At 47.7% G+C, this 16,211-nt stretch overlaps 1 protein-coding gene across 4 annotated transcripts in view; it reads right to left on the reverse strand.

Moving 5' to 3' along the window:
- AFAP1 (actin filament associated protein 1) overlaps positions 1-16,211 on the reverse strand; it is a 155,403-nt gene that overhangs the window by 88,336 nt on the left and 50,856 nt on the right. For all 4 annotated transcript variants that reach the window (XM_067036757.1, XM_059067719.2, XM_059067722.2 and 1 more), the window contains exons 2-3: positions 7,206-7,334; positions 3,698-3,795 (exon numbers count right to left, since the gene is read on the reverse strand). In XM_067036757.1, the coding sequence (XP_066892858.1) occupies positions 3,698-3,795; positions 7,206-7,332 (225 nt within the window). In that variant the 5' untranslated portion in view covers positions 7,333-7,334. The remainder of the gene's footprint in view (positions 1-3,697; positions 3,796-7,205; positions 7,335-16,211) is intronic.

The following is a 16,211-nucleotide window of genomic DNA, read 5'->3' on the forward strand; positions in this document are numbered from 1 at the left end:
CGTAAAAAATGCAATCGTGGTTCAAATAAGTAAGAAATAATACCTGCCTGGTTGGAGCATCCTAAGTCTTACCCTAAAAACAAATCCTGGGGTCATTCATAGTTGCCTTGAGGCCCATTCCGAACTGCTCTGCAGGCCCACGGGCCCCTCGAGGTTTAAGCCCCGCGGCGCGTTCCGGCCTCATCCACGGACGACTCACCCAAGTCCTATTACTCAGCTACACAGAGGGGCTTGTGATGCTCTAGCCCGTCGGGGTCTTTCTTGGGTCTGTGCCTTAATTTGTGGCACGCCCTCTGCCTGGCATAGCCTCCTACCCAGTCCCACTTCCGGCCCACTGCCAGCTAATTCTGCTGCAAGTCCACGCGCCAGCAGCGAATGACCCGCCGGACAAAAGCCACCTCACCAAAGGCAATTCGCTGAATGAAGGCTCACTTGCTGAATCACAAATTCCCTGATAAACTACCGGGAAAATACAGCAGCGCCGTCTTAACCCCTCTCCACCTCACGGACTCACTGAGCTGACAGATGTTCTTCATTCTGTCTGTAAAATGCCCCGACGGAGACCCACAAAATGCTGACCCTTCGCGGCCGACGGGCTCCTCTCCAGAGCGCCTACGAGACAGTGCCAGGGGCTGAGTCTGCACTGTCACCAACAGTCAGCTTTGCTCTTTACACTCTTACACTTGTAACTATTTATTTTACTTCATTTGGTTAGCTACTACATAAATCAGTCAGTGAAAAAACAAGTGCAGAAGGAGAGTTGATGATTCTCTGGGAAGCTTTAGAAAGGCTCAGTCAGGACAAACTGCAGAAACAGAAAAGACACAGTTACTCGATTAGGAGTGCGGTCAAGTCAGCTGCAAAAGAGCAGCCCTGGTAAAATTCCAGGGACTCTAAAAATCAGGTCGTCTCGCAAGTGTCTGACTTTAACTGCACTTTAAGGAAACAAAAACTGGGAATCATTAGTCCTATATCACAGGTATGGATTATGTAGAAAAGACAACCCGTAGCCCCACACTCAAAGGACGCACCTCTTGGCCCTACATCAAGGTCTCAGGAGTTTTATATCAAGAAACAGCATTGGCTTAGAGGCTGAGTTTGGACAATTCTCTTGACACCCACGTTAGGCACCAGTTGGGAGGAGTTACCCACTGGTCAAACTCCTACTCGAAAATGATTGGTTTAAATTTGAAATGTTTAAAGCACACGATACCCCTTTTAGAATTGCTCACTTTAACCAACATTTTTAATGAACCACCTACCGGTGCCGACTCCACTGGCAGGACAGCTTCTCGTCTACCTTAAACTACAGCAGTTTGCCACGCTGCAGCCAAAGATGGGCGGGAGACAAGGGAAGAAGAGGGAGAGAAAATAGTGGATGAAGAATAAACTGCATTTGAGGAAAAACCCATAGAAAGGGATTGACTATTCAACCGTCAAAAATGGTACAAAATGTTGGCCATCCAATGAGTACTTGGTTTGAAATTGGCGTTGAAACAGAGATTCACTCCTCCTGGCCTGGCACGTCAAAGACAAGCATTTTAGTCCAGGCCGGCTGGATGGCACTTCACGTATCACTAAAGAACAGTCTATGAAATTCCTATAACCATCACTACCGTTCTGGCTGCTGCTAGAGGTTTGCATTTCACCTTCAGTCTCGAAACACCTTTCCCAACCTGCATTGTGCTGATGAAACACAAGACACAGCGTATTGAGACAGATCATAAAGTCAGCTTAGAAAGAAAAATAAAAGTAAACCAGAGCACAAAAACCAGGAGCTTCATGAACTACTGATTTCTCACATCTAGTTCTTTATCTTGTAGACAAACGATATACCAGTAAACAGGATTAATACTATGATTCTGTATTATATCTAAAAACATCAAATAAGACAATGAAAAAGAGCTATAATTGAGTCACAGTTTCTACAAGAAACAGGAAGAATTTTTAAAAAGAGGAAAACAGTTATTAAAAATAAGTTTATAAAGAAGGAAAAATACATAATGTTAAAAAAATAAGAACAGTATATAAAAATCATATATTCGATATGCTTTCCACAGTGGAAAGATTAAACGTATAAAACAAAAGAAAAATAAAGATAAAGCAAGCTACAAATGTGAGCTACATATGTAATTTAAATTTTTCTAGTAGCCATAGCAATTGATGAAATTGGTTTTGTTAATACATCTTCTTTAACTCAATATATCTAAAATATAATTCAGGTTACCAGCATATCAGAATGTCCATGTTTAACACGTTCCACGAAAGTCTGAGAAGCACAGCCCCACAAAGTAACAGCTGGCTCTTGCACGGGGCTTAACAGATGCAAGGCATATATTCCAAGCACTTGAGGTCCATCAACTCCTTTCATCTTCACAAGAATCACAGTAAGTGGGTACTATTATTACACTCGTTTCAGAATGGGGCATCTCAGGCACAGGGACGTGAAAGCCACAGTCTGAACTCACACAGTAAGTGTCAGAGCCGGTGCCCGGGCGCAGGAACCATGCTCCCGTCCACACCCTGGACCCCGCGGCCGCCCCAGAGCCCAGCTCGGGAACAGGCTTGGGTTCCTAAGAAAACCTTCCCCCGTCCATGAGTCATGCTGGCATTGGCTTTGCTGCCATGCCTCCCCTAATAGTATTGCTGAGAAAAGGCTGGATTTGAATTCAAAAGGATACGTTACAAAAAATTGTATTTTTGCCTTTCCTACTTCCCTTGAGCAAACACATCTTCACTGGACCCACACTTCCTTTTCTGGAAAATGGAAAGACACACTATTCACATGTTTAGGGGTATTTCAGGGGTTCCCTGAGGTCAGGTTGTAAGGATTAAATGAAATTATGAGTGAAAAAAGAGCAAGCATGATCTGTGACAGGTGGTAGGGACCCAGCAAGCACTGATTTCCATCTCCTTTACCATGATAATTACTGAGTACTCGCTGGACATCAGCCATGTGCTGGGGTCCAGGCAGAACAGGAACAAATGAGATGGGGCCCTGCTTTCCTGCAGCTCCTTTCCTGGTAGAGAGAGAATCAGGTGATTCATAGAGAAAGCAAATGTTAAGAAGAGAGTTGCTAAGTAACTGATTTTGCTCTAATTTTGAATAAAAGCCTAATTTCCCTGAGTAAGCAAATGAGAAAATAGCAAAAGGCAGAAAAAGCTGAATGCTCCATGAAAAATGGCATACGTGAGTATCCCCCGATTGCAAAAATAGTAAAAGAACTCCAAAACCAATTTTGAATGCAGAAAATCAGACAAAACACACATTCCTGGACTAGGTACATATTTTTTTCTTCTTGGGGGGAAAAAAGAATATTTAATCCCAGAAGAAGCATAGCAATGACCATTAAAGTTTGAGGCTAAGGTATTCAAATTCAGAGTTAACCCAGAAAGAGGGGCAAGTCCCTAGGCTCTGCTGTCAAATCATCTGAGCTTTTTAAAATCCAACTTAAGAACAGATTTCCCTGGACCTGTAGCTCCAGCAACGTTCAAAGAAGCATCAGCCTCCTAAGAGAAGGCTACGTTTCCAGCGCCCCACTTAGCCATCACTAGCATCCCAAAACCACACTCAGAGGAGTGCTTGGGGCGAAACGTGGCCTCCTTCCTTCCGGAATTGGGCTTGTATCACCTGCCCCCGGAACCAAAAGTAACACAGACATCTGGTGATTCTTGGGATGGCGGGACTTTAACTCACCAGCCACGGCTGCGGGATCTCAGGCAAAGGCATCTGGGGTGGGGCCGGCAGGCTGCTGGGGCTCTCTGGCTTCGCAGCATGATCTTTCGCCTCAAAACCTGTACCGACCGAAACCACAGAACTGGATGAGGAGGAGAAAGAAGGTAAAGATGGCGCTGCTGACAGCGATCACCTCCGTGGCCCCATACCGAATACATCGCAAACACGTATTTACTTCCTCTAATCCTTTACGACAATCCTGCAAGGTAGGTGCTCTTCTTCTCCATTCTACGGGTGAAGGATCTATGGCTGAAGAAACAGGTTAAAGTGCTTAACTGGAACACCAACAGGTAGAAATGATGGAGCAGGCACCAAAGTCGACATCCTGCCCGCTGCCAGGCAGCCTCTCAAAGGCGAGCTGCCCCTCCTGAACTTCCGCTCGGGTTAGTATCGATACTTACCCACGTACTAAGGGGGCAGACGCTTTCCTGGGAACCAGTAAATCTGCATCAAGTGGCCTCCCAAGGCCCGATGCTGTAACGGACACGCTTATTGTTGACAAGACTGATACTAAGCTCATACCCTCAGGGTATCATATTCAAGTTGGGAAGAGAAACGCACATACATCAGACCCTCAGAAGCCGTGGTGAGCGCCAGTGGAGGCAGGAGAGAGGAGGGAGCCCCTTTAATCCGGGCACAGTGTTATTACGTGCACGCCCGGGACCCGCCTTTCTGGATCTAGAAGAGACAACCGCTCAACCATGGTCACCTATGACGGGTGAAGCGGGACGCTGCGGGCGCCGGGGCAAGACAGAGAGCCTGGCCCGCGGAGGCGACAGCAAGACCGGGATTCTGGCAGGGGCCTGGAGACAATAAAAGAAAAGAGAAGAAAGAAAGAAAAAGAACAAATGGAAACTCTACCACCAAACAATCAGCGGCTGAGTTTCAAGCAAACTAAAGAGCTGAAGAGAAAAATCAATGAATTGGGACGTAACATCCAGAACAAAGCATGGAGAGAAAAGGGGCTGAAACTCCTTGGGCAGAGCAAGAGAGGAAGGGAAATCAAGGGAAAGCCAACAGCAACGCCAGAGGCAGGAGGCCCAAACTGCAGTGTGTTCAGACCGTTAGTCTGGAGTGGGTGGGAAACAGCTGTACGCAGAGGAGATGAGGTCGAAAGAAACGCTACTTCTGCTAGCAAAATCGACGGTAGGAAGTGACAGGCGACAGCTGCTGAGTGTCTGCCGGGCGCCGCGCACCGCTTGGAAACGTTTTATACGATCTCGCCAATCCGTACTGCGTCCCTCCGAGGTAGGTGCCGCTGTCCGCCCTTCTTACAGGGGAGGAAGCTGAAGCATCGAGCGATTAAGTAACTCGCTCGAGGTCTCACACTGGGTAACAGACAGGCAGAGACAGAAATCAGAGCCCCTTTGACTGTCCGCTACACAGGCGTGACCACGCGTCGTAAGGGGGCCTGGGGTTCGTCCACGGGCAACGGGAGGTACTGAAAGGGTCCAGGCAGGGAAGCAGCAGCATCATTTCAAAGTGAACTTTCGTCTCCGTCTTTATCTTTATCTCTATCTCTGTCACTGTCTCCGTCTATCCTACTGGTCCTCTCTACCCTACTGCTCCTCAAACGTGGTCCTCACCCTGCACTCCTACCTCAGGGATCGGTCCCGCCATCCACCCGGGGCCTCACGTAGCTCTCATTCAACCTGCAGCCAGATCTTTGAACCCACTGCCCAGACTGACAAGGTGAGCTTTCTGGAATGCAAATCGAACTGTGTCAAATCGTGGCTTCGTACGCTAAAAATCAACGAATTGTACATTCTGATGGGGCAAGTGCGTGGTATGTGAATTATGTCTCAGTGAAGCTGTTTACAGTAAACCTCTACATCCCACCCAGGTATCCCCTACCCAGCGGTCAGGATTCTCACACCATATCCTCCAAGAACTGCACCCCCCCCCCCCGCAACTCTCTCTCCCACTAAACTGGTTTGGACCCTCCTCTTGGGGGCTCTCTTAACACGGACGCCCCGTCCCTGCCATCCTGCCCTGCCCACTGTGCACAAAAGAGCTAACACAGCAGGCCTGAGGCTGCTGTCTTCACAAGGGCTGGCTCGGGGAGTGTGGCTTTCAGAAGTGCCCCCACCATCTCCCCAATCGACGAGGTGGGTCTACTCTGCCTAGACTGGCGGGGCAGACAACACGGCCTCACACCAAACACCTGCCGTGACGGCGGACTCTGTGTGCCAACCCGACCGGGCTCGGGGGTGCTCGGAGAGCTGGTAGAACGTTGCTTCCGGGTGTATCTGTGGGAACGTCTCTGGACGGGGTCAGCATCTGTGCGCCAGAACTCCAAAGGGAATGGCCCTCCGCGGTGTGCGTGGGCAGCGCCCGAGCCGCTGGGGACGGAGCAGGACAGGCCGAGGGAGGGCGGGGGCGCCCTCTCTGCTTCAGCCACGCCGCCCACCTTCTCCTGCCCTCGGACGCTGGCGTGCTTACTTCTCCGACCAGGACGGGAGCCATCGGTTCCCCGGACGCCCAGGCTTCTGGACTCGAACTGAATTACAGAACTGGCTTTCCTCGGTCTCAAGTTTGCAGAGGGCAGACTGTGGGACTTCTGAGCCTCTGTAATCACAGAAGCCAATCCCTACAACAAACCTCCTCTTTATCTCTATCTCTATCCCTCTATCCTATCGGCTCTCTTTCTCTGGGGAACCCTGACTCATAAACCTGCTTTTCTGGGTGTCTGGGATTTTGGTACCTGCCAGGCGGAGGGTGCCTATGTGACCCGCCCCCAGTAAAGTCCTTGGGCACTGAGTCTCCAGTGAGCTTCCCTGAACAGAAACGTTGCACACAGGCTGCTGCATTTCTGTTGTTGAGGAAAGAGTGTGATCTGTATGACCCTTGTGGGAGAAGCACAGGAAGCCCGTACATGGGGCTTCCCTGGTGGCGCAGTGGTTGAGAGTCCGCCTGCCGATGCGGGGGATGCGGGTTCGTGCCCCGGTCCGGGAGGATCCCACGTGCCGCGGAGCGGCTGGGCCCGTGAGCCGTGGCCGCTGCGCCTGCGCGTCCGGAGCCTGTGCTCCGCAACGGGAGGGGCCACAGCAGTGAGAGGCCCGCGTACCGAAAAAAAAAAAAAAAGAAGCCTGTACATGGCCCCTCCAGACTTGGCCTGAGTCTTTGCCCCTTGTAGTCTGGCTGTGTATCCTCACTACCTCTGTGATGAATCCCAGGCATGAGAAAGTATAACTCCATGCTGAGTGCTGCTAGCAAATCTCCCAGTGTTGAGCTGCTCTTAGGGACCCGCCCAACACACCTACTTGAAGCCTAACCCCTTAAGGTCTTTATCTTTGTAAACCCAGAGACTGACACAGTACCTGGCACGTAGTAAGGCCTTCGATGACAACTTGATGAATGAATACATTCATTCATTCACGAATGTGTCTCGGAAAGATGAGAATTGAAGATGGCTTAGAGGCAAAAAGAAACCGGAAGAAGAAAGACTAGCAGTTTGAATGAGACGTACCTTTGGATGACTGTATCCTCAGCAGGATGTCTGTGATAACTGCCTTTTTCTCCCTGACAGCTGAGGTCAGATATTCATGGTCCAGGAGTTCAAGAAACAGACGAAGTTCAACGATTAACTCTTCCATTGCTGAAAACAAAGGAGAGAGGAAAGGTACTATGAGACCCACCAATTTGCAAATGTGAAAACACGAATGCTCGATTTTACTCAGAGTATCTCGTTTTTAGCTTGATAGCTGAATATTGTTTTCCAACAGGAAACACAAGTTAGCCGAAACCAGGGCGTCTAAAAGACTCACGCATCATCTTCTAGACAAATGTGCTCCTCCATCACTTCTGCTTGGAGGCAGAGGTGTTTGTCTGGGAGAAGCCCCAAAGCCACACCGCCAACAGATGGAGTCACGACCCAAGGGCCTGACAGCGTCATCTGCTGTCAACTGCATGATATTGAATTTCAGTGTCAAGGAGACGGGAGTTTAAAATGCCAAATAGGCTTCAGATAAGTACCAGGACGTGGCAACTCAACACCCAACTCTGTGCTTTTGCAGGGCTGGCTCCCTCCCCAGGAAGACTGTGAGCGCTTTACAGTTTCAGCAATGGTGCTGGGTGCCGGGGGGGACGACCTCGATGTAAGTTCAGGTCCTGACTACCATCATGTCTCTTCTTTCTGGGATTACAGCAGACTTCCCCTCGGACACCCACAAGACTCCACCGTGGGGCTGATGTCAGCAATTTGTACCCCATGATGTGAACCTCTGAGTGATGCCAACACCCTCTCAGGGTGTCCGTGAGGTCCAACTATTTTCATAACGTATGACATTATTCACTGTTTCCTGCGCAAATGGCGCAGATGAAGGGGTGGTTAAACTTCTGGCATCTTAGCGCAAATCAAAGCAGTGACGCCAAACTATACTATACTGTATCCTTCACTTACACACTAGCAGTAAAAATAAGTAAATAAATAAAAATTTTAAAATGCTACTTTCACTTAAGGGTGTCTTTGATGAAGCAGTAAAAATCATTGCTTTCAATAGCTCTCAGCCCTGGAGGGTACAGCTTTATCACGTGCTGTGTGGTGAGGTGGGAAGAACGCATGAAACACTTGTCTTGCAGACCCAAGTACCATGGTCGTCTAGAGAAGAAGCACGCGTACAACCTTCTGAGCTGTGACTTACACTAAGCCACTTTTTTCATGCAGCACCAAAGAAGAAATGATAGACAAACCGCGATTATTCAGACTTGAGTCTGTGACCGACGTCTTCTCAAAAATGAACACAGTACGCTTATCACGTCCAGGTAAACAATGACAGCGTTTGTTGCCAATGATACAATTTGAGCTTCCACGGGAAAACAGAATTTTGAACACGTGTATCCACCACGAGGAGCGTGACAGCTTCTCAACAGAGACTTTTCTAATGAGATCGGGAATGACACTGAGGTACATGGATCTCCGGGTGCATAAAGCAGCGTGTTGACAGTTGGAAGCTCTACACAACTCAGGAAACCACGATGTCATGAAAGCCCACGTGGGTAAAGATCCATCTAATGTGTAAAATAAGCTGAAATATCTTCATGTAACAGAAAAGGAAGTGTTCTTCGATACAGCGCCAGATTCCACATTGCAACTAACCTTAAGAAACTACCACTTGTTGAGTTTTGGTGTAGTATCAAAGAATATTCACAATTTTCTGAAAAGGCACTAAAACACTCTTCTCTTTTCCAAGTACATATCTTTGTGAGGCCAGATGGTCTTTATGTACTTCCACCAAAACAGCGGTCCATCACAATCAGAATGCAGAAATAGATATGAGAATCCAGCTTTCTTCTGTTAAGCCAGATACTGAAGATACTTGTAGAAATATAAACAATGCCACTCCTTCACGAATTATCTCATAATGCAGTTACTTTTCATAAATATATTAATAAATATCTTAAAAATCTGTCAGGTTTAAATTTTAATATGATAACTACCGACAGACATAACCACATAAATAAAAGCTCTTGGGGGTCATATATATATATATATATATATATATATATATATATATATATATATATATATAGTGTGTGTGTGTGTGTGTGTGTGTGTGTGTGTGTGTGTGTGGTACGTGGGCCTCTCACTGCTGTGGCCTCTCCCGTCGCGGAGCACAGGCTCCGGACGCGCAGGCTCTGCGGCCACGGCTCACGGGCCCAGCCGCTCCGCGGCACGTGGGATCCTCCCGGACCGGGGCACGAACCCGCGTCCCCTGCATCGGCAGGCGGACTCTCAACCACTGCGCCACCAGGGAAGCCCCTTCAATATATATTTTGAGACCAAAAAAAGTCCTAAGCAAAAAAGTTCAAGAACCACTGGTCTATGGAATTCTTCCCAAATCTACAATTCCACAAGTCTACAGCACACTCTAGAATACAAGATCCTAAGTGAGGCCACCCTTTTATAACTACCAAAGCTCTCATAATTTTAGACAAGTGGGCAGAGAAGTTGCAAATGAGTTCAGAGTAGGCGAGATGTGTCCGAGGCTGTCCACTTTTCCTAACTGGGCAATTTCCTAATTTCCGCTCTATGAAATGAAGGGGCTGGATTCAGTCAGTCTTTAAGGCCTCTTTCATTAGGAGAACAATTTCCCCGTGACTCCAAGTAGAAAACAATCTCATCTATACTTTAAAAATGATGGGCTGCTAGTCTTATTCACAGTAGCCTAAATGTGGAAACAACTGCAATGTCCACTGATGGATGAATGGATATATAAAATGTGGTCCCTCCATACAGTGATATATTATTCAGTCTTAAAAAGGAAGAAAATCCTGACATGTGCCACACCGTGGATGAACCTTGAGGGCATTATGCTGAGTGAAATAAACCGGACACAAAAGGACACACTGTGTGCTTCCACGTCTGTGAGGTCCCCGGCGCCGTCAAACCCATAGAGAAAGTAGAATGGTAGGTGCCAGGTGCTGGGGCAGGGCGGGAACGGGGAGTGAGCGTTTGCCAGGGACAGAGTTGCAGTTGGGGACAATAAGATTTCTGGTGACGGACGGTGGTGACGTGAATGTACTTAATGACACTGAATTGTATACTCAAAAAGCTTTAAAATGGTAAATTTTATGCTATGTATATTTTACCACAATGAAAACAAAATCAACCTTGTCCACAAATGGAAGGGCTGCTAAAAGCTATAAGCAAAAACGTTAAAAATGCTTATGGGTCTATGTTAAACTCCCAAAACCCATTCTCCATCCCTATTCGTAATACTCTTATCAAAAATGCTTCTCTGGGGCTTCCCTGGTGGCGCAGTGGTTGAGAGTCCGCCTGCCGATGCAGGAGACACGGGGTCGTGTCCCGGTCCGGGAGGATCCCACGTGCCGCGGAGCAACTAAGCCCGTGAGCCGTGGCCGCTGGGCCTGTGCGTCCGGAGCCTGTGCTCCGCAACGGGAGAGGCCGCAACAGTGAGAGGCCCGCGTACCGCAAAAAAAAAAAAAAAAAAAAGCTTCTCTTGCATGTAGCCAAATCATACTTATCCTGCAGGACTTCACTTGGGTTTCACGTAGCAGCATCGAAATATCTGAAGAGGACCAAAGACTGCGTGCACCTGTCCTATCTCGTCTTCAACCTGAGCTTCCCTTACAGGGGTCCCATCGGGGACTTTTACGCAGACCCCTCTGGGCTGGGAGTTTCTCATAACCACAGTCAGGTTCCTGCCCGGCCCGCGCTCCTCAGAGCGCAGCGCCCTCAGCTGCAAGCTAGACTCTCGGTACATCTGCGCCACCGGGCCCTGCAGGCCACCTCCTGCCCCCAGCTCATGACTGGACCCCCTTAGCCCAACCCGCTCCATCAGAGTCTCCTTCCGGTACATACTGCCTGGGACAGGAACTCTGGGTCAGAGGTGATCTCAGTCAACTCAGGGGCCACGGAGCTGCCGCGTTGCGGCATGTATGTGCCAGCGGGTGCAAGTCATTGACAGAGGACGAAAGGACAAAGTTCACCCCCTCAGGAGCACGCATGCGTGCTCAGAGGCAAGAGAGAGGAAGTGGCGCCCACACGGGGCACTGGATGGATTCCTGAGACCCTCCTGGACTTTTCTCAGTTACCTGTGAACCTGGGCTGCACTGAATTCCCTGAAGTATCTGCATCCTTCTAATGAATTGTCACTTCGTTGTTTATTAAGCTACTGTGTGGTTTTCTTTTCACCCGAAACTGCACCCCAAAGATTGTCAAACAAAGCTCTTTGCACCTCAGAAAGCAGAACATCCCCAAATCAGAAAGACGCAGTTGTTAGAAAAGTTCCTCCTTTCTAGGATCTGCGGGGACTAAACAAACCACATTTTACCCTCAACAGGCCCTTCAAACACCTAAACTCACACCCCTCGCTCTCTCCTAGCCAATTCAACATCCTCCACAAGCTCCGCCCAAGTTATTTAATTCTTCTGTCTCTTGCCAGCTGTACTGATAACCGGGTACTGAGTGACCTTAAGGAGTTTTTTTTCTTTTCTTTTCTCAATATAGCTAGTCAGCTGGTCAAGAGTAGGCTTTAGGCTTTGCTTGTCTCCGAGCACCTTATAGCAGCCTAGTGGTACAAGCCACGCAGAAAGCATGCAGGGATTTTTGACGAGCAAATTAATAAGGTAGGAAAATATTTTCTGAAAACCTGTTGTGTGAAAGGCATTGTCCTGGGCATCTACACATGAGACTTCATTTAATTCTCACAATAATGCTGCGAAGACGTGATCGGCCCCCTACACGGGGGAATTAGGAGCCACAGCCCGTTTGTTTGCTTTTCTTTAAGCAAATGTTTACACGGCAACCACAGGCACGGGACACTTCTAGTCCCTTTACACGTATGACTTCATGTGTGTTCCCAACAACCCCAGGAGGTAGAAACTGGTCTGATCCCCATCTTACAGGCGAAGAAACCGAGGCTCAGAGAGGTTGCCTAAGGTTGCTAAGCAAAGAAGTGGCTGAGCCTCTCCAGGTAGTAATATGCTCACAGTCACGTGGCTGGAACGTAACAGAACGAATGTGAATGCAGTTCGGACTCCAAAGGCCCTGCTTTGACTATTTCACGATAATCACTCCATGGATTACACTGAGATATCGCTGGCCTGGTGAGTGGCTATGGCCATTTTTAAAAAATTTTTATTGAAATGTAGATTATATATAGTAGTTCCCTGTGCTCTGCAGTAGGTCCTCGTTGGTTATCTATTTTATATATAGTAGTGTGTACATTTTAATCCCCAAACCACTAATTTCTCCCTCCCCCCTCCCTTTCCCCTTTGGTAACCATTTCTCTGTCTGTGAGTCTGTTCCTGTTTTGGAAGAGTGGGTGACTCCCCCAAATCATGTCATCCTTAAAATGAGATGATTATTAGGTATCTCAGGATTGTAATGAGGCTAAAATGAGCTGACATCCATACAGAGGCAAGCATTTCACAAATGGTAGCTATTACCATAATTATAGCATAGGCTCATCTTATCAGAACTTTACTTTAAGCCTTGGGATCCACAAACACAGCAAGCGGACATGACCCATGACTTCTTGTCTTCTAAAACTAGGAAGTCCTTAAAATATCTACCTCCGCCTTAAGAAAAGGCATGAAAGACTATTCTGCACAACTCTATGCAAATACATTTGAAACTACGTGAAATAGACAATTTCGCAGAAAAGAATATAATTTGCCAAACTCTATTTACCAAATTACAGAAAGCTTACACAGAGAAAGCAAAGAAAGTTATCAAAGACTTGTCCTCACAATAAAAGTACCAGACTCAGATGGTTTTACAGGGGCATTGTACCAAACCTTAAACAACAAGACTACTATCAATACATAAATTGTTCCAGAAGATGGAAACAGGTAAACAATTTTCCAATTCTTTCTTTCTTAGGAGTAGGTATAAAAATGATGCCTAGGGGCTTCCCCGGTGGCACAGTGGTTAAGAATCCGCCTGCCAGGGCTTCCCTGGTGGCGCAGTGGTTGAGAGTCCGCCTGCCGATGCAGGGGACACGGGTTTGAGCCCTGGTCCGGGAAGATCCCACATGCCGCGGAGAAACTACGCCCGTGCGCCACAACTACTGAGCCTGCGTGTCGCAACTACTGAAGCCCACGTGGCTAGAGACCGTGCTCCGCAACAAAAGAAGCCACTGCACTGAGAAGCCCGTGCACCGCAATGAAGAGTAGCCCCTGCTCACTGCAACTAGAGAAAGCTCACGCGGCAACGAAGCCCCAAAGCAGCCAAAAATAAATAAATAAAAATAATAATTTTTAAAAAATGATGCCTAAACCTAGTAGAGATAGCACACAAGAGAAAACCAAAGACCAATCTTACTTATATCAATGCAAAACTCCTAAATAAAATATTAGCAAACAGAAACCAACACAATACCTTAATAGCACACATGACCAAATGAAATTCATTCCAGGAATGCAAGGATGACTCCACATTACAAGATCTCCTAATATACATTCACCATATTAATAGATCTAACGGGAAGATCATATGATTCTCATCACCCACAGATGATGAAAAAGCCTTCAAGAAAATTCAATACCCATTCCTGATTTTTATACGTCAACACAATGGGAACTGATATGTACTTCTTTAGTTTGATGAAATCCAGGCACTAACTGTTACAGGCTGAGCGCTTGCATCCCCTCTGCCATTCCGTTGAATCCCAACCCCCAGTGTGACGGCGTCAGGAGGGGGGCCTCTGCGAGGTGACCAGGTCATGAGGGTGCGGCCCCCATGGCCAGGATCAGTGTCCTTACAAAAGAGGCCCGAGAAAGCGCTCTCACCCCTTCTACCACGTGAGGACACGACGAAAAGACAGTCGTCTGCAACCCAGAAGAGGGCCTTCAACAGAACTTGGACCACACTGGCACCCTGAGAAATGCACTTCTGTTGTCTGTAAGCCACCCTGTCTGTGGCATCTTGTTACAGCAGCTCAAAAAACAGACTAAGACATTAACGTAAAACAAACACTGCATCTTACTTAATGAGGAAACACTGCGGGCGTTCCCATTAAGGTCGCAAACAAGTCTGGGAAGCCCATTTCCCCCACCACTTCTAACACTGCACTGGAAGTATTAGCCAACGCAATTAGCAACTTCAGAATAGAAAAGAATAAAATTCTCTCTATGTGCAGCTGATGTGAAAGTATACCTAGAAAACCCAAGAGAATCAATGATAAAACTACTACCAAAAAAATGTTAATAAAGTAGGATATATAAAAACTATTGCTTTTGCATGTGATGTTCATATCAAACAATAAACAGAAGGTATAAATGGAAGAGAAAATTCCATTTAAAAAAGCAATAAGGGCTTCCCTGGTGGCGCAGTGGGTTCGTGTCCCGGTCCGGGAGGATCCCACGTGCCGCGGAGCGGCTGGGCCCGTGAGCCGTGGCCGCTGAGCCTGCGCGTCCGGAGTCTGCGCTCCGCAACGGGAGAGGCCACAACGGTGAGGGGCCCGCACACAGAAAAAAAAATAATAATAAATAAATAAATAAGCAATTTAAAAAGTGAAATACTTAAAATAATTTAGCAAAAAACATGTAAAACTTACAGACGAAAAATTTTAAAACTCTCCTGAAAGACAAATAAGGAAACTTGAACAAGTAGAATGTACCCCTTTGCCTTTGAACAGAACAACTTAACAGCCAAAAGATGGCAACTCTTTCCGAGGTAACAGCTAAATCTAATGCAAGTCCAATAAATATATAACAAATTTTGTTTTGTTTTGTTTTGTGTCTCGAACTAGACGAATTGACTCTAAAAGGTTCACAGGGAAAAATAAGGGGTGCCTAAGAACAATGAAGAGGGTCCAGCCATATCCTCTATTATAACATAATATAAAGGTTCTATCATTTAAATGGTGTTATATTAATACCTAAATTCCCAGTAAGATCAATAGGATAGAATAGAAAGTCCAGATATAGACCCAAATACATATAGAAATATAGCCTATGATAATAAAGCTAGTCTCTCAAATCAGTGGGGAAAAGATGGACCTCTTGATGATTGGGTTCAGGACAACTGGTAGCCATTTGGGGGGAAAAAAAAAAAGATAAAATTAAGTACATCTTACACCAGAAAAAAACCCCCAAGATACCTGCGAATGTAAATGAAACCATTGCAGTCCTAGAAAAGAGAGTAGCTGAACTCCTTTGTAACCTTGGTATGGGAAACGATCTCCTAACCCTGACTCAAAATCAGACGTAAACGACGGGACGTACTGATGAGACTCTGCGGAAAGAAAAGTCTGAGCGCCTAGAATAAGGACTGAATTACGGACCGCACCTCCTGCGACCGCCCTGCGCGGAACTCGTCACGCAGACAGTGCGTCCCACAAACTCCTGGGGCCGGTGGAAAATCCCGGGGCTGCCGTGCACCTGCCCGTGCGCTGACTGTCTCCAGAGGCTGGGCGCAGGGCCAGGACCCTGGAGACCTGGTCTCGTAAAACCCCACCTGCTCCTCCTCACCGAGGACCACTGGGCTACACTGGAGGCGCCTCAGAACGCTGCCCTGACTCCTACATTCATTCTTCTTTTCGACGACTTCTCCTGACCTTGCAGCAGAATCTCAGCTCGCCCTTGCTCATTTTCCCAGACCCCTCTCTCCACCTCCCACCCGCAGCTCCTCTGAAGGCCTCAGTCTCCCACCGACGCCAGGCTTGCTTTGGCCCCGGACCCTCTGCGCTGCGCCTTCACCCTGTGCGTCCCCGTCGCGTCCCCCATACACCCCGCACACCTCTTTCACCAGCGACCTCTTACCCAGTTACCCTTGGAGGCTCTGGCCACGTGCATCGCCGTTCCCACCTCATGCCGTAACGACGGGTCACTCGGACCCTCCCTCCGCCCGCCAGGAGGCAGGCTGAAGTCGGGGGGCCACGTTTGACTTCTCTCTGTACCTAGAACGCTGAGCACACCGCCTGGCACGGAGGCTCGGACACAGCAGACACTCGGTATGCGTTTGGTGAATTAATTCACGTGCTGGTTTCCGGACCTCCGTGATAGA

This window comes from Kogia breviceps, chromosome 6 (genome assembly GCF_026419965.1).
Source record: "Kogia breviceps isolate mKogBre1 chromosome 6, mKogBre1 haplotype 1, whole genome shotgun sequence".
NCBI lineage: Eukaryota > Metazoa > Chordata > Mammalia > Artiodactyla > Physeteridae > Kogia > Kogia breviceps.